Source organism: Chiloscyllium punctatum, chromosome 8 (assembly GCF_047496795.1).
Source record: "Chiloscyllium punctatum isolate Juve2018m chromosome 8, sChiPun1.3, whole genome shotgun sequence".
Classification (NCBI taxonomy): domain Eukaryota; kingdom Metazoa; phylum Chordata; class Chondrichthyes; order Orectolobiformes; family Hemiscylliidae; genus Chiloscyllium; species Chiloscyllium punctatum.
Genome location: NC_092746.1, coordinates 78,686,294 through 78,708,717, shown reverse-complemented (window position 1 = coordinate 78,708,717; position 22,424 = coordinate 78,686,294). Strand labels below are relative to the sequence as shown.

The following is a 22,424-nucleotide window of genomic DNA, read 5'->3' as shown; positions in this document are numbered from 1 at the left end:
TCCAGTTGTGACCTCACCAATTGTCTTGAACAGTTTCATCATTGCACCCCTATGTTCCCATCCCCTTTTTCCTTTCTTATATATTTTATTAACCTTACCATCAGTTCCTGTTCAGATTAAACATTAGCCATGGTTATCCTGTAAAAATGTATTATAAAAAGCTGACATGAAGTAAAAGGTGATGAACAATGTATAAAGATTTCAGTTCGATTGTGAAAGGACAAGATTTAATTCTTCATCTGTGACTGTCATAGCATTCTAATATTTGAACTAGCGTAGGTACACAAAATAAAATTCAGTCCTTCTGAAATGCTCCAATAGAGTTAAAACTGTTTTTTTTAATCATGCCCATGTGTGTTCTTCAAAGGGAAACTGTATCCACACTTTGTGACAAAATCCACAAGGGATGGCTTCCTGTTGAGCAGTGGTTTGTTGGCCCCTCATTATGTTTGTGCTCACAAAAAAAATCACACTCCAATCTATTTTGATGTACCTCTTCCCCCTTTGAAAGTTGCTTGAAGTTTCTTTTGCATTTGTATGTGTGGAATTCTGTGGGTTTCTCTCCAGATAACCAACAATATACATGTTTAGCCATTTTGGCTGTATACGCCCTCATTTAAAAAGCATGTTTTGGATTTACATGTCAAAATTGTCTATAGTATTTGAGGTTCTGACCTGTGGTCATGAGCACATTTGCTAACAGGTTTTGGAGATTCACAACAGTGGACCTAAGGAACAGTTTATGATAGTAACCTTCATAATTTTTTTTAATGTTCATTCATGCCATGTGGTCATCACTGGCTAAAGCAGCATTTATTACCTTTCCTGAATTGCCCAGAGAGCAGTTAAGAGTCAATCACATTGCTCTGGGTCTGGAGTCATATTTAGGCCAGAACAGTTAAAGGTTTCCTCTCTAAAGTATATCAGTGAGCCAGTTGAATTTTTACAACGATTGACAATGTTTACAGGCTAGCTGTTTTTATATTTCAAAATTTTTATAAAATTGTGCAAAACACCATACTTGAAGTAGTTAGCCTCAGTTTTTAGCACTTCTGCACTATCAACATCACATGTTCCCAGGTTAGCTGTAGTTGTGTCATCACAGCCCAAGGATATATCTTAAATTATAATTATATATTCATTGAATGATGATGCACATGAGACCATTTGACCTATCATGCTTGTACTGTTGCAAAAGGGACATCTATAAATGCTATCTAGTTCGTAAAGAATTAAAAATGAATGTATACTGTATTTGTGCATGGTTGAACAGTACTACATTAGCATAATTATAAATTTCCTGATATGTAGGTAACTGTCAAGCAAGTGCACTTCTTTACACTAGTATCTCAGCACAGTAAATCACTCCTTTATTTAGGTTCATCAAACTCTCACACAGTTCTGTCGTCAAGTTAGTGTAATCGATGCATTTACATTTCCTACATCACAATAGTGACTACATCTCAAAATGATTTAATTGGATTTAAAGTACTTTGGGACATCCTGAGGCTGAGAAAGGCATCGCTAAAATGTGAGTTTTTTTTCTATGTTAGGATTTATCTAATTTAACCTTTAAATTGCAATTTTCTGCATGAGTATGTTATTACATACTTCAGCGACTGTGACATTTCACTTGTTTTGTGGAGCTCAACCATTACTTTTTTCACTTTAAGCATGATTCCATAATCTCAATTAACACCACGAATGACATAAATAGCAATTACTTCTCCTGGATCAGAAGGTTAGTATTCTATTTAGCAATGCTTCAATATGAACATAAAATATGTATTTGTATTCTTTATCAGCACATTTACATAGGAACACTGTGACTGTAACTATTAAGGAATAACCACACAAAAGTAAATCAGTTATGTTTAAAAATCTACACAACTTCAATGCACATGTACATACATTTCATGAATGTACACAAATACAGAAACTGGGCATTTAAATTGCAATATTATAGAATTCTGTGCCATTGAATATAAGGCAATCAAATTATACAATTTGCTGGTGATTTTCCACATGGGATAAGTGGTAACACCAACATATCACCACACAAAACTTTATAAGTTAGCTGTTAAATTAGGTAAATTCCAACATCGAACGATTAAGAACTGGACTTCTATAACAAGTCAAGGTCTGGATCTGTGCCAGTTTGCTGCCATAATTCTGACATTTTTTGGAAAAGTCCGTTTCAGCATCAAGTGGCAGTCAGCAAATTTAGATTAATTAAATTTAATTTACTACCATAATAGGGTTCCTTTCCCATCCAACCCAGGATTTCCAGTCAGCAATTTGTGCAGCCCTCTTTGACTTCAACCATGTCTAGAACAACATGATGATGTCAGGGTAGGAAAGGAGAGGGATCAAGACAGAACCATTCTGAAGAAGGGTTGCTGCACCCAAAATATTAACTCTGATTTTTCTCCAATGATCCTGCCAGACCTGCTGAGTTTCTCCAGCAATTTCTCTGTTTTGTTGAATAAAATTCAATTTGGTACATACCAGCAGCCAGCAAATATTAGATACAAAAATGAAGGATAAACTTTGTAGGTAAATTTCAGAAATATACTAAAACCATATAGTCGCGTGGTACAGTATATAGTTCTGATAAAAAGGACTTCAATTAGTCTCATAAAAATATACATTAAAAGCATGAAAAGAGGGGAATTATCTTGAAAGTGTATGCAAGAGAAATTTTTCAATTTGTGTTTTCCTAGCACAGCAAGGAAAGAAGTAGTGTTGGCTCTAGTCCTGGTATACCAACAAGAGGACCACATTTAAGACATCATTTAGAAATCAGATAATAAATAATGCAATGTAGTAAGGATAAAGCCTGATATAAGTCACAGTTGAAGAAGGAAATAATCCAGTGAAGGGATGCTATTTGCCAAGACCATCAAGTTTGGAGTAGAGGGAAAAAGCAAGACAAACCTCTTATTGCACCAAGGAATCAGACAAGAGCAGGGAAAATTGATAACCAGAAGCGCCGGAGACCCGGGTTCAATTCCCGCCTCAGGCGACTGACTGTGTGGAGTTTGCACGTTCTCCCCGTGTCTGCGTGGGTTTCCTCCGGGTGCTCTGGTTTCCTCCCACACTCCAAAAATGTGCCGGTCAGGTGAATTGGCTAAGCTAAATTGCCCGTAGTGTTAGGTAGGGGTAGGGGTAGATGTAGATGTAGATGGAGGGGTATGGGTGGGTTACGCTTCGGCGGGGCGGTGTGGACTTGTTGGGCCGAAGGGCCTGTTTCCACACTGTAAGTAATCTAATCTAATCTAAAAAAACTGTACACAATACTCCAAGTGCGGCCACACCAGAGTTTTGTACAGCTGCAGCATAACCTCATGATTCCGGAACTCGATCCCCCTATTAATAAAAGCTAAAACACTGTATGCCTTCTTAACAACCCTGTCAACCTGGGTGGCAACTTTCAAGGATCTGTGTACATGGACACCGAGATCTCTCTGCTCATCTACACTACCAAGAATCTTACCATTAGCCCAGTACTTTGCATTCTGATTACTCTGACCAAAGTGAATTACCTCACACTTGTCCGCATTAAACTCCATTTGCCACCTCTCAGCCCAACTCTGCAGCTTATCCATGTCTCTCTATAACCTACATCTTTCGTCACTATCCACAACTCCACCAACCTTAGTGTCGTCTGCAAATTTACTAACCCACCCTTCTACGCCCTCATCCAGGTCGTTTATAAAAATGATGAACAGCAGTGGACCCAACACCGACCCTTGCGGTACACCACTAGTAACTGGGCTCCAGGATGAACATTTCCCATCAACCACCACCCTCTGTCTTCTTTAAGCAAGCCAATTACTGATCAAAACTGCTATATCTCCCACAATCCCATTCCTCCGCATTTTGCATAATAGCCTATAGTGGGGAACCTTATCGAACGCCTTGCTGAAATCCATATACACCACATCAACCAGTTTATTTTCATCTATCTGTTTGGTCACCTTCTCAAAGAACTCAATAAGGTTTGTGAGGCACGACCTACCTTTCACAAAACCGTGCTGACTAGCCCAAATCAAATTATTCTTTTCTAGATGATTATAAATCCTATCTCTTATAACCTTTTCCAACACTTTACCAACAACTGAAGTAAGGCTCACTGGTCTATAATTACCAGGGTTGTCTCTACTCCCCTTCTTGAACAGGGGAACCACATTTGCTATCCTCCAGTCTTCTGGCACTATTCCTGTAGACAATGACAATTTAAAGATCAATGCCAAAGGCTCGGCAATCTCCTCCCTGGCTTCCCAGAGGACCCTTGGATAAATCCCATCCGGCCCAGGGGACTTGTCTATTTTCACACTCTGCAGGATTTCTAATACCTCTTCCTTGTGAACTTCAATCACACCTGGTCTAATTGCCTGTATCTCAGTATTCTCCTCGACAACATTGTAGTTTTCTAGGAGTGAATACTGTCGAAAAATATTCATTTAGTGCTTCCCCTATTTCCTCTGACTCCACACACAACTTCCCACTACTATCCTTGATTGGCCCTAATCTTACTCTTGTCATTCTTTTATTCCTTAAATACCTATAGAAAGCCTTAGGGTTTACCCTATCCTATCCACCAACAACTTCTCATGTCTCCTCCTGACTCTTCTGAGCTCTCTCTTTCGGTTTTTCCTGGCTGCCTTGTCACCCTCAAGTGCCCTAACTGAGCCTTCACATCTGATCCTAACATAAGCCTTCTTTTTCCTCTTGACCAGAGATTCCACTTCCTTCGTAAACCATGGCTCCAGTGCTCAACAGTTTCCTCCCTGCCTGACAGGTACATACTTATCTAGGACACATAGGGGCTTTTCCTTGAATAAGCTCCACTATTTCTAATGTGCCTATCCCCTGCAGTTTCCTTCTCCATCCTATGCTTCCTAAATCTTGCCTAATCACACCGTAATTGCCTTTCCCCCAGCTGTAACTCTTGCCCAGTGGTATACACCTATTCCTTTCTATCACTAAAATAAACATAACAGAATTGTGATCGCTATCACCAAAGTGCTCACCTACTTCCAAGTCTAACACCTGGCTGGGCTCATTACCCAGGACCAAATCTAATGGAGTTTCGCCCCTTGTTGGCCTGTCTACATACTGTGTCAGGAAGCCCTCCTGCACACACTGGACAAAAACTGACCCATCTATAGTACTTGTACTATAGTATTCCCAGTCAATATTTGGAAAGTTGAAGTCCCCCATGACAACTACCCTGTCTCTCTCACTCCTATCGAGAATCATCTTTGCTATCCTTTCCTCTACATCTCTGGCACTATTCGGAGGCCTATAGAAAACTCCCAACAGGGTGACCTCTCCTTTCCTGCTTCTAACCTCAGCCCATGCTACCTCAGTTGACAAGTCCCCAAACATCCTTTCTGCAACTGTAATATTGTCCTTGACCAACAATGCCACACCTCCCCCTCTTTTATCATCTTCTCTGTTCTTACTGAAACATCTAAATCCTGGAACCTGCAACAACCATTCCTGTCCCTGCTCTATCCATATCTCTGAAATGGCCACAACATCGAAGTCCCAGGTACCAACCCATGCTGCAAGTTCACCCACCTTATTCTGGGTGCTCCTGGCGTTGAAGTAGACACACTTCAATCCAACTTCTTGCTTGCCGGTGCCATCTTGCGTCCCTGAAACTTGATTTCGGACCTCCCTACTCTCCGCCTTTCCGATACTCAAACTACAATTTTGGTTCCCATCCCCCAGCTGGATTAGTTTAAACCCATCCCAATAGCCTTAGCGAATTTCCCCCCCAGGATATTGGTACCCCTCTGGTTCAGATGAAGACCATCCTGCTTGTAGAGGTCCCACCTACCCCAGAAAGAGCCCCAATTATCCAAGAATCCAAAACCCTCCCTCCTGCATCATCCCTGTAGCCACATGTTCAACTCCTCTCTCTCCCTATTCTTCGCCTCACTAGCACATGGCACGGACAACAAACCAGAGACAACAACTCTGTTCATCCTAGATCTAAGCTTCCATCCCTGGATTTCTGCCTTAAATCCCCATCTCTCTTCCTACGTATGTCGCTGGTGCCTATGTGGATCACGACTTTGGGCTGCTCCCCCTCCCCCTTAAGGATCCCAAAAACACGATCAGAAACATCACGAACCCTGGCACCTGAGAGGCAACACACCAACTGTGAGTCTCCCTCGTCCCCACAGAACCTCCTATCTGTCCCCTTAATTATGGAGTCCCCAATGACTACTGCTCTGCTGCCCTTCCCCCTTACCTTCTGAGCAGCAGGGACAGACTCTGTGCCAGAGCCCTGTGCCCCACTGCTTTTCCCTGGTAAGTCCCCTCCCCCAACAGTATCCAAAACGGTATACTTGTTGTTGAGGGGATCCCTGCACTGCCTGCCGGTTCCCTTTCCGTCCCCTAACTGTAACCCATCTGCCTTTCTCTTGTCCCTGAGGAGCAACTTTCTCCCTGTAACTCCTCTCAATAACCCCCTCTGCCTCCCGAATGATCTGAAGTTCATCCAGCTCTAGCTCCAGTTCCCTAACGCGGTTTTGGAGCAACTGGAGTTGGGTGCACTTCCCACAGATGTAGTCAGCAGGGACCCTTACCTCCTACATTCTGCAGGAGGAACATTCAACTGCCCTAACCTCCATTCCCACTATTCTAAATTCCCAACGAGACTGCTGAAAAATAAGGAATAAAAAATAAACTCATTACCTTACCAATCTGGCGCACAGAACCTTTTTTTGGTTAGAGGAGGAGATGGGTGGGAGATACTACCCGAGTATTGTTTCGGATAATTGAAACCACACAAATATATGACTTCCCAGAAGTCCTTTGCTCCTCCCTCACACCTCTCGGCAAAATGACAGAAATGGCAGAGACAGTAAGTCAATATTGTGCCTCAGTTGGTGGATGACACTGGAACCATCCCGATAGTAACAGCTAATGCAGAGGTTATTAGAAGAAGGAATTAAAACATTTGCCATCACTAGGAAAATAAAACTGAGTAATCTATAGGGATTAAAAGCAGGTCCCCAGAGCCTGATGGCTTGCAACCTAAGGTCTTATAAAAAAACAGCAGCAGAGATGGTGAGTGTATTGTTTATGACATTCTAAAATTCCTTGGATTTGGAAAGGAGGGAGGTAGGAAGTAGGAAACTATGGCCAGTTAGTTTAACGTCTGTCACTGGGAAATTGTTAGATTAATTATAAAGGAAGTAGTAACATTTCAAAGTCAAAATGCAATCCATCAGAGTCAGCATGGTTTCATGAATGATAAGTCATATTTGACTAATTTTCTGGTGTTCTTTGAAGATGCAACAAGCCAAGTGGATAATGGAGATCTTCTAAATGTAGTTTATCTGGACCTCCAAAAGGTATTTGATGAGAAGCCACACAAACGGATAATACTATTCAAGGTAAGATCACATGGGTCTGGGGGTAATTTATTTGCTTGGATAGAATATTGGCTAAACAACAGAAAGCAGAGAGTAGGGATAAATGAGTATTTGGTTGGCAATGGTTGGCAAGCTGTAACTCGTGGGATGCCACAGGCCTTAGTCCTTAGGCCCCAATTATTTGCAATCTACATTAATGACATGGATGCAGGATTAGGATGTACGATAGCAAAATTTGCAGATGACACTAAAATAGGTAGAAAGCAAGTTCCAATGAAGAATTAAGAAATTTACAAAAGGATGTGGATGGGTTGGGTAGATGGGCCAAAAGCTGGCAGAGGGAGGTTAACATGGATAATTATAATGTTATCCATTTTGGATTGATGAACAAAAGACATCTTATGATCTAAATGGAGACAGACTTCAAAATGCTTTACTGCAGTGGAATCTTGGTGTCCTTGTGCATGAGTCGAGGAAAGCCAGGGTAAAGGTACAGCAGGTAATAAGGAGGGTAAATAGAATTTTAGCATTTTTTACAAAAGGAATGGAGTACAAAAGTAGGGAAGTGTTGTTGCAATTGGACAAAGCATTGTGGAAACTGGAGCTGGAATACTCCATACAACTTTAGTTCCCTTACTTGAGGAAGGATGTAATTGCTTTGGAGGTTTACTAGATAAATTCCAGAGTTTAGGCCTCTACTCGCTAATGTTTCATGTGATGAGAGGAGATCTAATTGAGATATATAAGCTGCTTGTTTGGGAACCAGCAGAATGGTAGGGATGATTGAATCAGGACGCAGTGAAAGATCTGGCTGCTTTCATACCACTTAATGGGAACAGTTGATACAAAATTATCTCTCCATTCAACTTCAAATATGCATCTCTGAAGAAACTGTAGTCTTACACCATGTCGTCAGTTTCTCTTACACCCAGAGAAAACCAGAAGATATTTTCTTTGTGACTAGCCACTTCCTCAAGAACATTTTTCTTGTCCTTCATCTCCAATACTGAATATGAGAAGTTCACGGGGTTCATTAACTTTTTGATAAATGTCTCTTGGCATTACTTTCCATCTTATCTCCAATTTCAAATTTACTTTTTTTCTGGCCCCCACTCATCACTTTTCAGATCTTCTCCCCCTTGATTCTCAATGTACTCCAGGTTCATCATGCCTCCTGTATTCTGGATATCCTCCTAGATAGTTATCCCTCCTGATTCCCACACTACCAAAGATCATTAGCTTAAAAATAATCAACAAGGTCAAGGAAATGCACTTTAAAGAGGATTTCAAAGTGTTGCTCCAGAACTTGCCACTCCCCTAGTCAAACTGTTTCAGAACATCTACCCAATATTGTAGAAATTTGCTCAAGTTTGTCCTGTACACAAAAAGCAGGACAAATCCAACCCAAACAATTATTACCCCATCAGTCATCGCTCAATCATCAATAAATTGATGGAAGGTGTCATTAACAGTGCTATCAAGCAGCACCTGCTCAGCAATAACCTGCTCAGTGATGCCCAGTTTGGGTTCCACCAGGACCACTCAGTTCCTGACCTCATTACAACCTTGGTTCAAACATGGACAAAAGAGCTGAATTCCAGAGGTTGGGGGTGGGGGTTAGAATGACAGCCCTTGATGTCAAGGCTGTATTGTCAAGATTGGAATGGTGCTGGAAAAACACAGCTGGTCTGGCAGCATCAAAGGAGCAGGAAAATCGACGTTTCAGACAAAAAGCCCTTCACCAGGAATGAGGTTGGGAGCCTCTGGGGTGGAGAGATAAATGGGAAGGGAGTGGGGCTAGGGTGAAGGTAGCTGAGAGTGCAATAGGTAGATGGAGGTGGGGGTGAAGGTGATAGATTGGAGAGGAGGGTGAAGTGGATAGGTGGGAAGGAAGATTGACAGGCGGGACAGGTCATGAGGACGATGCTGAGCTGGAAGGTTGGTGCAGAGGGCGAACACTTTTGACACATTATCTGGGCTGACACCAATTGTTAAAGTTCACCCGAGAATGTAACTTTAAAAAAGGTTTTGTGATTGATATCTGAAAGAAGTGAAACTAACATGGTCATTCTAACAGATGAGAGACTAAACAAACAATCAAGGTATTTTTCAATCTATAATTTCAGTTACATCACATTGTAAATTTTTGCTATAAATTCTGTGTCTTACAATTGTCTACTCCACAATCACCTGATGAAGGAGCGGCGCTCCGAAAGCTAGTGCTTCCAATTAAACCTGTTGGACTATAACGTGGTGTTGTTGATTTTTAACTTTGTCCACCCCAGTCCTACACCAGCATCTCCAAAACAATAAAGACAACTGACCTAATTTACAAAGTTCAAGAAAAATATACTTGTCTAACTTTGACAAACAGTATGCATTAAAACCACCAGAAGACGTTGGAAGCAGAGTAAACCTTCACTTATGTGAGTTTGGCCTAAGAGTAAGGATCATTTTATAACCACAGTATTAACCTAAATCTATAAATGATATAGTTTGGTGTAGATCAGTTATCTTACTTACACCCATAGAATCATAGAATCCTCACAGTGTGGGAGCAGACCATTCAGCCCAATGAGTCCACACCAACCCTCCCACCCAGATCCAACCCTCTATCCTCTCCCTGTAACTGCATTTCCCATGGTTAATCCACCTAGCCTGCACATCCCTGGATACTACAGGAAAATTAATATGGAAAATCTACCCAACCTGCACATCTTTGGACTGTGGGAGGAAACTAAAGTACCCAGCAGAAATGGTGGGAATGTGCAAGCTCCACATAGACAGTGGACCGAGTGTGGAATTGAACTCAGGTTGCTGGTGCTTTGAGACGGCAGTACTAACCACTAACCACACCCTTTAAAAAACATTTATTGACGCACTGCTGAGTTCAGATACAGCACAAACTTGCCATCAGGGAATTAAACCCTGGTCTCCAGTGTGACAGGCAGGGATACTAACCACTACACTAATGAGGGGCTGTTCAGTATAGGAATAATATAAGACTAAAACAATTTATGTATGTTATGTTATTTGCTTAGCTATCCAAAGAAGATGCACACAAACTGAAGCGGTTACTATATTTCTACTGTAACATGTTTGCTTCACAAATAATAATAAAAAAGACATGATCCTCTCTCCCTCGTAGCCCTACACACGGATGAAAAAAAACACCATTTCGACTGGGACAACACATCTATCCTGGGACAGGCTAAGCAAAGACATGCCAGGGAATTCCTAGAGGCCTGGCACTCCAACCACAACACCATAAACAAACACATAGATCTAGATGCCATCTATTAACCCCTCAGAAAACGAACAGGAAATGACATCACCACAAACCCCAGGAACCCCATCCAGGAGAAAGATATAAATAGAAAGCAGGAGACAACAGCTTCGCTTCACTTGGAGGTCGCCACTGATGATGTTACCTAGCCAGGTAAGGAAAGTCTGGATATCAAACCTACAGCTCAGCAACAAACCTACACCCTAAATAATAATTCTTCTGCTGCTTTGCTCTCACGTTCCTAAGTATACTGATATGTGGATAACTCCTACAGTGGTTAATTGCCTTACTTAGATAAGATAATTTCCAAAAAGTTAAGAAGTTTGGTCATAAGCTGAGTTTTTCTACAGCATTCTCCACTTACCGATCTAGATGGGACATGACTGTTTTGGAGATATCAGCCCCAGCCTCTTGGAGAATTCGGATGATGTGGAAAGGTGAATCACTATTTCTGCCTGGGTGAATGATGACAGGGCAGCCAAGCTGTGTTTGTGCCTCAGCTGTAGCTTGAAGAACTTTTTGCTCACTCTCCGTCATTGGCCAGGAACAGCCAATTTCTCCAATCACTCCACACTTGATGTCAGTTCCATCAGCTCCATGGAGAATTTCATTCACCAGAATATCTGTTAGCTGCAGCAAACCAAACCTGGCAATATAATTAAATCAGCATTCCACAGGAATTAACATTTAAAAGTAGTCCTCATGACAAAGATAACTCTTGTAGATTGCCCAGAAATTTCAATATAAACCAATTTTTTCCCGAGTTGCTCTCTTCACTACGTTCTCATATTGTTGATAAACCTCATCTGGTTAGCACTGCTGCCTTACAGCGCCAGAGACCTGGGTTCAATTCCTGCCTCAGGCGACTGACTGTGTGGAGTTTGCACATTCTCCCCGTGTCTGCGTGGGTTTCCTCCGGGTGCTCCGGTTTCCTCCCACAGTCCAAAGATGTGCAGGTCAGGTGAATTGGCCATGCTAAATTGCCCGTAGTGTTAGGTAAGGGGTAGATGTAGGGGCATGGGTGGGTTGCGCTTTGGCGGGGCGGTGTGGACTTGTTGGGCCGAAGGGCCTGTTTCCACACTGTAAGTAATCTAATCTAATCTAATCTAATCTAATCTATTGCTGTTCCTCCAACCATGATATTCGCCCTTCCCCCACCAATATGAAGATTCTAGTATGTGACAAAACTACCTCCAACCACTTTATCATTTCCCTGATGATCCACACCTTCATGTCCAGCCAATTCCTTTCAACACCATCCTCTGACTTCACCATCATCTCTGAAGTTTCTCCACTTTGAACATCTGCCTCTGCATTAGAATGTTCCAAATTGTTGCACCTCTGCCACTTTTCATCTTCACTCTCAAGATTCAAAAGACTATATCTTCAGTGTAGTCTGTGACAAGCCTAGCCAATGGCCATTAGATCTGCCGTGGAAAATAACATCTCTCTCACTTTACATCAAAATCCCTTCACTTTCCAGCATCTCTAGAGTGCAAGGCATATCTTGAACTTCATTTTCCACCGGAAACTATTCCCATGACACCAGCTTTCAACTCCTCAACTACTCCTAGTTCATCTATGCCAGTTTAAAACACATCAGACCACAACCTTGCTCCAATTTTCATCCAGCTCTTGCCAAAATTCCTTTTCCCTAAGATCCATCTCCTGATTTTTGAATCTTCAGATGGTCCTCCTCAGTCCAATGCACATACATATCAGCAGTTGCTTCCCCTCCTCAAACAAAATATTTCCTCATCCCCTCCTTTGAAAGCTACCACAATATTTACTTTTTTTGAGAAACTCTTGACTGATCAACTGCTGTCCCATCTTCAATCTTCCTTCAATCTCTAAAAGTATGATTGTGTTGTTGCCACCTAACTATGTATCTAACACCTTATCAACTCTTATTAAATCTCATTTGCAGCACCAAAATATCTACGTTTAAAGTTACCAACAACAGCTTGCACAACTAGGATGTGTTGTCATTCTTCATACTCTTTGATATTTCTGTTATTTTCAACGTGATCCACCAGAGTTTCCTCTCCACAATCACTCATCTACAGCTCACCACCCTTAGCATTGCACCCAAGTAGATTGCTGCTTTTACAACATTCTGCCCACAAAATGATCCACTGTTGTTGCTGCCAAAACAATTATACGTGAACAAACAGAATCTATAGGCTACAAAGTGTGTTAGTGAATTTTGAATTTGTTGATGTTGCCACAAAAATTCATGTTATTTCTTTATTGCTACAATGATACCTACACATCTTCTGCAATAGCTACTTTGACCCTCAATGACATAACTGATAAATGTGAGGATGAGTTTCATGTGTTATGACAACTTTTCACAATTGCAACTTTGATACTTCAAGCTTTTGCAATGCTATTGGAATGCCCTATCTGTTAAAAACCAGAATTTCTTACCAATCAACACTGGGGGAAAAAAACCTATTTAGCTTCCAGCAAAATTGTCATATCTTGACCTGATCCTTTCACCTTCCTGAATACCACCTGAAAATTAGCTCAATTGTACTCGATTGTTGTTACTTGGCTTCAAGTTAAAACAAATTGAAAAGTATTCTGTTTATCATCAAGATTATTGATTTTTCTCTTACTTTACCTCACCCCAAATGCTGCCGAAATTTTGAACTATATCTTTTACTAACTTCAAACCCCAACCATGCAACATTGCTCCTTGATTGGGCTAAGATTCATTATGGTGAAACTCCTCTCAACTTTGCTATTTAAGGCAACTAAATTGGCAACAATGAGAGACAACATTAGTGATGAATAGGGATGTGCTAAGTGTATCATGCTGGCTACTATCGACAGGTAAAACTTTGGACAAAATGTTCCCAGTCCCTAAATAGTACAGACAATGGTGAGTCCATTGGGAAATTTGACAGGATCAGAATAAATACGATTTTGGACATTGAGAAAAGGAAGTCTAATTTTGTAACCAAGTTTTATATGATGAGATGAATCTTGCTGATGATCGGTAAGAGGCCTATTTGCATACATTTGCATGCCAGTAATACCTAATTTGTGTAACAGTTGATGGGAGGGCAAGGAAGAACAAAAATGAAGTTTTGGAGGTGTCACCCAGACTGAGAGACTGAATCTGTGATTCATTCTGTGAAACATGACCACTGTTACCTTCTATCCTCACCCAAGTCACAAGTGCAATTAAAATGAAAATGGCTGTCACCACATCAAAGCTGTGTGTGAACTTCACACATTCACCCTACTATATCGACTGAAAAACCTGGCCCAAGTGCTGCTGACCATAACATTCAACATCACGAATCAAATGCTGTGGGACACAAGCAACGTGTTTCATTCTAGAAAGATTCTTCTCACTTGACAAAGTGGCAATCACCCTCCAGGGTCTTATATATAGTGGTTTATAAAATTATGAGGGGCATGAATAGAGTAAATGGACAAGATCTTTTCCCTAGGGTGGGAGAGTTCAGAACTACAGGCATAGGTTTAGAGTGAGAGGGGAAAAATTTAAAAGGGACCTAACGGGCAACATTTTCATGCAAAGGGTAGATCATGAATGCAATGAGTTGCCAGAGAAAGTGGTGGAGGCTGGTACAATTATAACTTTTAAAAAGCATCTGGATGGGTATATGACTAGGAAGGGTTTAAGAGATAGGCCAAGTGCTGGCAAATTGACTAGGTTCACTTAGGGTACCTGATTGCCATTGACAAGTTGGACAGAAGGGTCTATTTCTGTGCTGTTAATCTCTACGACTCTATTTAGCCTACACAAGGTGCAGGACTACTTGCTTCACATCTTGGTCCATGAAATGTCCACACCATTGTTATATATGCTGTACTGCTTTTCTTGGATATAATAGGAAGAAGGGAATGGGGTCTGGTCCTTATTATTATTGCCACACGTATAATCTGCTATGTGCGCCAAACATAACAATACACCTCTGAATCAGGGCAGAGGTACGCAACATCGAGATAGAAGCATCCCACCCGCCTCCTTGTTGGGGACCTCCATGTCCCAATGTTTGAAGGGAACTGTTCAAATATTCTCATGCTTGCTGTGTCTGCTGAATGATCTAATTACTGGGGAGTTATTTTGTTTCTGATATTGTCCACACTGGTTTATTAGGACTGTCCCAAATAGATCCAAGCACAAAGGTTGTGGTCAGCCCTGCATTAAGGGCTGCTAAATGAATGGATGAGGAATGCATGCACAAGGGCAGCATCAACCTCTGGCAGATGTGGAGTTGACCCCTAGTGTGGAGCTTCCAGCTGTAGTTGCCCTCATAACGATACAGGAAACACACATTGGTGCATTTTCCATGGGAATGCCATGCAAATGAGAGAGGGGCAGTAGCACTATACTGTGATCAAAAATGGAGGTCAGAATGCCATTTCATTTGTTCACTGTATCTGGATTGTAACACCTTCTTCCACTGGGGATAACAAACAATATAGGGTGGTCTCTTCACAGCAGGTTTCCATGCAGACCATGTCTGGGATGACTGTTCAGACAGAGGGCATTACTTGATTCTCAGAACTTCTGCCCCAAGTGACTGGAGGAGGCACCAAGGCACTGGGATGGACAGTGGGATTCATGAAAGCTGCAGCATAAGCTGCAGCTAAAATGACATTACTTACACAGCTGATGGTGAAAAGTGAACACATATTTACAAATGTGCGCTGTGTGTGTCATGCACAGCTACAGGTTCACCAGTTCATCTTAAAATCGATCAGGATTGAATGTGGCAGGGAGAATGGAGGTGGAGGGACTCTGGTGTGTTCTGAAAGGAAACTTGTGGGTAGCCTGCATGTCGTTCCTCCTTTGGCTGGGCCAGCACCACCCAATCTCCTTGTGATAAAGGGTCACAAGGAATTAGGTTAATGTCCCTAAACTTCAATGTCCCTCAATGTGGTTGACTCTTAACTACCATCTGGGACAGGCAATAAATCCTAGGCTAGCCAGCAATGCCCCCATTCAGTGTATGAATAAAAAAGAACCCTTTGTTGTCCTGACTTTGGTGCTGAGCACAAATGGCTCGAACAATGGAGTATAAATCTGTGGTTATGCAGGAGATATTGAGTGTGTAGAACCTCCCATACTCACCAACAATCTGTGCATGGAGCCAGCAAGATGCTCACGTGCCAGAGGCAGCACAATAGAAATAAGCATGGGTGAAGCCTTCCAGTCTTCAAGTCAATTTGCCCAGTACCTCTGACAAAATGCAAAATGGGGTAGCAGTTTAAGATTATTAAGAATACTTTTACAGAAGAGGTAATGGGAGTGCTATTCAGCGTTTGACAATGATCCTTACTTGGTTGTTGGGATGTGGAGGTTATGTATCATCACAAGAGTAGTGTCTATCCTTTGCCACTAAGGCATGGACTGAGGAGAGAGATGTCGGGTGCTGCACCACCCTTTTTAGCTCTCTCCACCTTATTGTAGGCTTTTTTCCCATAGAAGCAATAAAGGCAGGGATTACGTGAGATGAGAGATTAGGTGAGATGTCTGACAAAACAATTGGTGCTGATGCAGGCTTAGGAAAAATGGGGAGGGCTTCCGAGTGAATGAGTAGGCTATGCAGAGGTCATGCATGGTTGGCTCTGTACGGGGCAAGGATTGGGGTGTGGGGGTTTTGCGAGTTGGGCAGAGTGAGTGAGGAAAGATGCCGAAGGCAATGGAGAAAGTGGCACAGAGAAGATGGCGGCCCTTGCCCTTGCAGATCACAAAACGTCACTCACCTTTTTGCAGTACTGCTGAGCGCATCTCCACACCGTCCTGGGAGGGTCTGGTGCTATGGTCTCCTCTATCTGCCCTGAGGAAAGAGGACAACTGCCATCTGCAGCACCCTTCCTGTAAAGAGCTCCAGGGCCCTAGTCAGTGAAGCAGGGAGCTAACCTCCCCTTCTCAGCCATCTCTAAAGCAATGTTTCAGACACGTGAACCATGAAGGGCATCTCCTGAATGACAGCCTGGTGCACAGTTGCATTTTAAAAATGGCACCGGTGCCAGTGCAGCGAAACCCAGGAAGCCCCAGCAATGGCGAGTAATTCTGCCTCTAGAGAGTGCAAGACAGGGTGAGTGGGCACCATTGAGGTGTGGTGCATAGATAATAAGGTGCACTGCAGAGCATAACATAAGAAATTCACAAGAACCACACACACAAACAAGCCCTCTGTGAAACTTCCTGAAATTGATGCATTGCCAGTTTCTGGTAAAATTCAACCATTTGTATTTTTATAGCATCAATACGTCATTCAAATTCATCTTCAGGCTCTGCTATGTGCCAAGATTTGTCTCAAGGCTTATTCTACAAATGTAATTAAATGCCCATGTTTCTGTTTACTTCAGTGCGATGAACAAGACTATTTCATGGTGGTGATTGAATTCTTACCAGCACAACATTCAGGCACTATCATCTATAAAGCAAAATGCACATTACTGGAATGCTTTCCTAAAGCAATAGTAAACTGATGGAGGTGAAGGATGGGGTAATAAAACACAGTCTGTAAAACCATACACACACTGGCACTACACTAATGATTTCAAAAGCTGCAGGGTCATGAAGACAGTTATGACGCTCCTTCAGTCACTTGATGGCATTGCTCCATATCAACTAAAGAAATTTGACGTCGCTAATCTTCAATGCTATCAATTGAACTCTACATAATTAATGTAAGGAACTGACTTGATGAAGTTCCTGATGGCACTAGAGGAAGAATACTGAATTTTAAAAAACCTTGAATACTAGTGTTCTTCTGCTCCTAATCATTGCACTTCTGTATGTGAGTTTAATTTCACACAAATTTTTTTATTCTGAAAATGATTGTGAACTGTGTGCTAGATTTAGCTAATTAAATTACTTATTTAGATCAGTTTTAATATTTGTCTTACCGCCTATTTTATGCAAAACTATTTTGTCCTTTACAAACGATTTGAAGAAATGGGATATCATCATGCACATCCTTCAGAAACGCACATAAATATTTTGGGAACTACCTTAACGGTACTACTAGTGTTTAGTACAAACAATGATGTCTCACAATTCCAAAATCTATTTGACTACTGCACAGAGCAAACACACTATACATGCTATCTGACTCACTCCTACCAGTTCAGGAGATAAAAATCAGTCCCAATCGAAGGAGTATCGGGTTAGCAGTGTAATTGGAGGCAATCTGCTCCTGCCAATTGTACATCCTCACTGAAAATGACCTTCCTATCAGTTTCACAACACTTCAAGACTTAAATAATGCCCTTCAAACTTATTAGCCCTGCAAAAGTATTTTAACAAATTTTAACAACTGAATGATTCATTCAAAATTGCGGCAATCAGTTTTCATTCCTGCATCTAAGTAATTGCATTGGAAACAAGAGGACAGACTTATAATTGACAATTTTTAGATGTAGAAACGCATGTAATTTTTAAAAAAGCATTTGTATTTATTCAGTTTGTTTCTAGGTTTGTAAGACTTACAAGTCGATTACGACAGGAAGCATTCAATGAAGCAGTAATGTGATACTGTCATATGGTACACTTCGTTATGTTTCACTGATTTCTTTTGTATGAATGGTGGATCAAGAGCAGCAGCTCGGTCAGTTGAACTTTTATATCATTAGAATGTGATAGCCTTCTGTGACACTCAGAAGAGCCATCCTCCACAGACATAAAAGGCCATCAATTACCAATATTACTTTTACACCATGAATACTTGATACACATTGGGAACATCACTGTATCCTGGGTGACAGTGCAAAGACCAAACTAATGAACATCCGCTATGTCTAACATGATCTCGGTGAAACTCCCTTCTGAAGTGTGGTGATCAGAATTATATATAATACTCAAGCTGAGGCCTAAACAGTCATTAGTTTAGCACAACTTCTTACTTTTAGTTTTCAATCTCCCTATTTTAAGAAAAAGAAGCATCCAATTTATTTTCTTGATGAACTTATCAACTTGCTCTGTTATCTACAAAGATTTGTGAAGAAACACTTCCACAGGGTAGACGTCTATGCTTTTGCACCTTTCTTAAAAGTGCACCAAATAGATTATATCACATCTCCAAGTTGTTTGTTGCAAAGTGCATCGCTGCACCTTAGCATAACTGGAAAAGCAAAAGTCTTAACAATGATCCCTGGAAAAGAATGCATCCTTCTCTCCAATCAGGACACATTCATTTACCATTATCCTCCATTTTCAATTCCTTCATCAATAGCATGCTCAAGGTACCACTATCACTTTGTTTTTTTTTAATAATCTGTTATGTGGTATTTTATTGAAGACCAAGTATTCTGAAGAGATACTTTGAGGTGCCCGAAGACTGGAGGTTGGCTAACGTGGTGCCACTGTTTATGAAAGGTGGTAAGGACAAGCCAGGGAACTATGTACCAGTGAGCCTGACATCGGTGGTGGGCAAGTTGTTGGAGGGAATCCTGAGGGACATGATTTACATGTATTTGGAAAGGCAAAGACTGATTAAGGGTCGTCAACATGGCTTTGTGCATAGGAAATCATGACTCACAAAATAGATTGAGTTTCTTGAAGAAGTAACAAAGAGGATTAATGAGGGCAAAGCAGTAGATGTGATCTGTATGGACTTCAGTAAGGCATTAGACAAGGTTCCCCATGGGAGATTGGTTAGCAAGGTTAGATCTCATGGAATACAGGGAGAACTAGCCAATTGGATACAGAACCTAGCTCAAAGGTAGAAGCTCAAAGGTGGTGGAGGGTTGTTTTTCAGATTGGAGGCCTGTGACCAGTGGAATGCCACAAGGATCGGTGCTGGGTCCTCTACTTTTCATCATTTATATAAATGATTTGGATATGGGCATAAGAGGTATAGTTAGTAAGTTTGCAGATGACACCAAAATTGGAGGTATAGTGGACAGCAAAGAAGATTACCTCAGACTACAACAGGATCTTGATCAGATGGGCCAATGGGCTGAGAAGTGGCACATGGAGTTTACTTTAGATAAATGTGAGGTGCTGCATTTTGGGAAAGCAAATCTTAGCAGGAGTTATACACTTAATGGTAAGGTCCTAGGGAGTGTTGCTGAACAAAGAGACTTTGGAGTGCAGGTTCATAGCTCCTTGAAAGTGGAGTCGCAGGTAGATAGGATAGTGAAGAAGGCGTTTGGTATGCTTTCCTTTATTGGTCAGAGTATTGAGTACAGGAGTTGGGAGGTCATGTTGTGGCTGTACAGGACATTGGTTAGGCCACTGTTGGAATGTTCCGTGCAATTCTGGTCTCCTTCCTATCGGAAAGATGTTGTGAAACTTGAAAGGGTTCAGAAAAGATTTACAAGGATGTTGCCAGAATTGGAGGATTTGAGCTATAGGGAGAGGCTGAACAGGCTGGGGCTGTTTTCCCTGGAGAGTCGGAGGCTGAAGGGTGACCTAATTGAGGTTTGTAAAATCATGAGGGGCATGGATAGGGTAAATAGTCTTTTCCTTGGGATGGGACAGTCCAGAACTAGAGGGGCATAGGTTTAGGGTGAGAGGAGAAAAAGATATAAAATAGACATAAGGGGCAACTGTTTCACGCAGAGGGTAGTACATGTATGGAATGAGCAGCCAGAGGAAGTGGTGGAGGCTTGTACAATTGCAACATTTAAAAGGCATCTGGATGGGTCGATGAATAGGAAAGGTTTGGAGGGATATGGGCCAGGTGCTCGCAGGTGTGATTAGATTGGGTTGGGATATCTAGTCAGCATGGAAAAGTTGGACCGAAGGGTCTCTTTCCATGCTGTACATCTCTATGACTCCATGGCTCTATGAATCCTGAGATCAGCCAGGTAGTGTTTTAGACAGTGTTTGCCCTTTGTTAATTATAAAGAAATTCGGCTGAACATTCCTGTCTGATTATATTTAACTGATTGCTAATAATAAGTTATCCTTTTCTGTCAGGTTTTGCTGGGGCAGATGGAATGGTTTTCACAACTGGTTTGTACTGACTTGCAAGATCAGCAGAGCTTGGCTTTGGTTTTCTGAGTTGACTGAACCAGTGCAGCAAGTGGAATTTTGCAAACAGTGTCGAGGCCTAGGGGCATAAAATGCTCGTGGGTGAGAGCTGATGAAGGGCTTTTGCCCGAAACGTCGATTTTCCTGCTCCTCGAATGCTGCCTGACCTGCTGTGCTTTTCCAGCACCACTCTAATCTAGAATCTGGTTTCCAGCATCTGCAGTCCTTGTTTTTACCTACGAGAGTTCGACCCAGCCGTCTGGGATCGATCGGTCCCAGCACAGTCTGAACTTTCCCACTCAGCTCTGACATCTTCCTGAGGGCATAAAGAGATTGGAGTCTCCCACGACTCCTTTTCCGTCTCCGCTAAAGTAAAATCCCGTTCTGGCTGAAAACTAAAACCCTAATTGACAGCGTGTTTCAATCGTAGCAATCCACTAGGGAAAGAGTACTGTCAGATCAGCTGTTTACTAATCTGCTGGTAAATGTCCAAATGTCACTTTCCTTACTGCCCCTGTTGAACGAAACCTCACCAAATGTTCTCAACTTTCTTTCCCAGATCAGTTGCAATTGGTGATAAAAGTGGGGAATGAATTGTATCCATCGCGGTATTGTGAAGACCCTTTTCTGCCTACGGTACTGATTTACCCCTGTTCTGTGCAGTTACCTTCTCCACAGAAGTACTCCGCGTTTCAGACGAATGAGTCTCGGCCACATAGAATCCTGCCCCAGCAATGATGTGAACTCCAGTTTCTTCAGAAAGGCGCCGGAGAGCCTTCACATCCCTGCATATCCCAGTGGTGGTATTTTCCACGATTGTTCCACCGCCCACTTCCTTAAAGTGCAGGAGTTCCCCTTTAACCGCCTCTACTTCCTCGTTCAACAGCAGATTGGCCCTGTGACTGTAGGGGTTCTGTTTGAGCCAGTACAGGTTATTCATGGTCATCGGCATTTCAGAGCAGGCTTCTTGACCCGGGGGTGGCGGCGTGTAACAGAAAGCAAAAGACATGGTCAGATGCTCATGGGTGAGGGTTCGACCCAGCCGTCTGGGATCCATCACTCCCAGCACGGTCTGAACTTTCCCACTCAGCTCTGACATCTTCCTGAGGTGCTACCTGCAAACTAAGAACAAGCAAACAATTAGCTGCAGCCTGACTGCCAGCTCGTCCCCACTAATGAGAAAGGTTGCCCTGAACCCTGCACATAACAAGGGGGCAGCTTTTTCCAGAGTCGCTTAAAGTCATACCAGACGGTTGTAAAATATTGCTAACTCAGCAGATTTGGAAACCTTGCCTGAACTGCTGTGCTCTTCCAGCACCACTAATCCAGTATTTGATTTTCAGCATCTGCAGTCATTGTTTTTACCAGATTTGGAAACCTTGACAAACTCCAGATTAAAACCCACGTGAGAAAATCCCACAATTTGCCAACTCTCAGAATAGTTCCGGCACCTGATGATAACTCTCTCTGACACTCATTTGCCAGCACAATGCTGCAGTGTTGCACTTTTAATCGGACTGAGTCACGTCAGCGTTATGAAAGATCCAAAAGCAGTAAATATCCCATTGCATAGAATTCGTACCGAGTCGGGACAGTCGATTCACGAATCGAGGTGCAGTCCAGCTATCAGATACCAAGGTGCCTGGTCAAATTTCAATCCAGCTGTCAGTCAGCAGCCCATTCCAGTTTTCTCTTCCGTGATCCGTGCGGCGCACATTCTCGCGAGGTCCGATCTGCACTTTGCCCCTTTCACTTTGCCATATGTTGATGC

The 22,424-nt window shown here is 42.1% G+C and overlaps 1 protein-coding gene across 3 annotated transcripts in view; it reads right to left on the bottom strand.

The window, feature by feature from the left end:
* The window catches only part of pter (phosphotriesterase related), a 37,941-nt gene extending 15,570 nt beyond the window's left edge, over nt 1-22,371 (bottom strand). Inside the window, exons 1-3 of one of the 3 annotated variants that reach the window (XM_072575890.1) lie at nt 22,236-22,371; nt 21,321-21,768; nt 11,048-11,313 (exon numbers count right to left, since the gene is read on the bottom strand). In XM_072575890.1, coding sequence (XP_072431991.1) covers nt 11,048-11,313; nt 21,321-21,752 — 698 coding nt within the window. In that variant the 5' untranslated portion in view covers nt 21,753-21,768; nt 22,236-22,371. Of the gene's footprint in view, nt 1-11,047; nt 11,330-21,320; nt 21,776-22,235 lie in introns of those variants that run through there. The other 2 variants (XM_072575889.1, XM_072575891.1) reach the window with 2 other exon arrangements.
* Nucleotides 22,372-22,424: the final 53 nt, after the last annotated feature.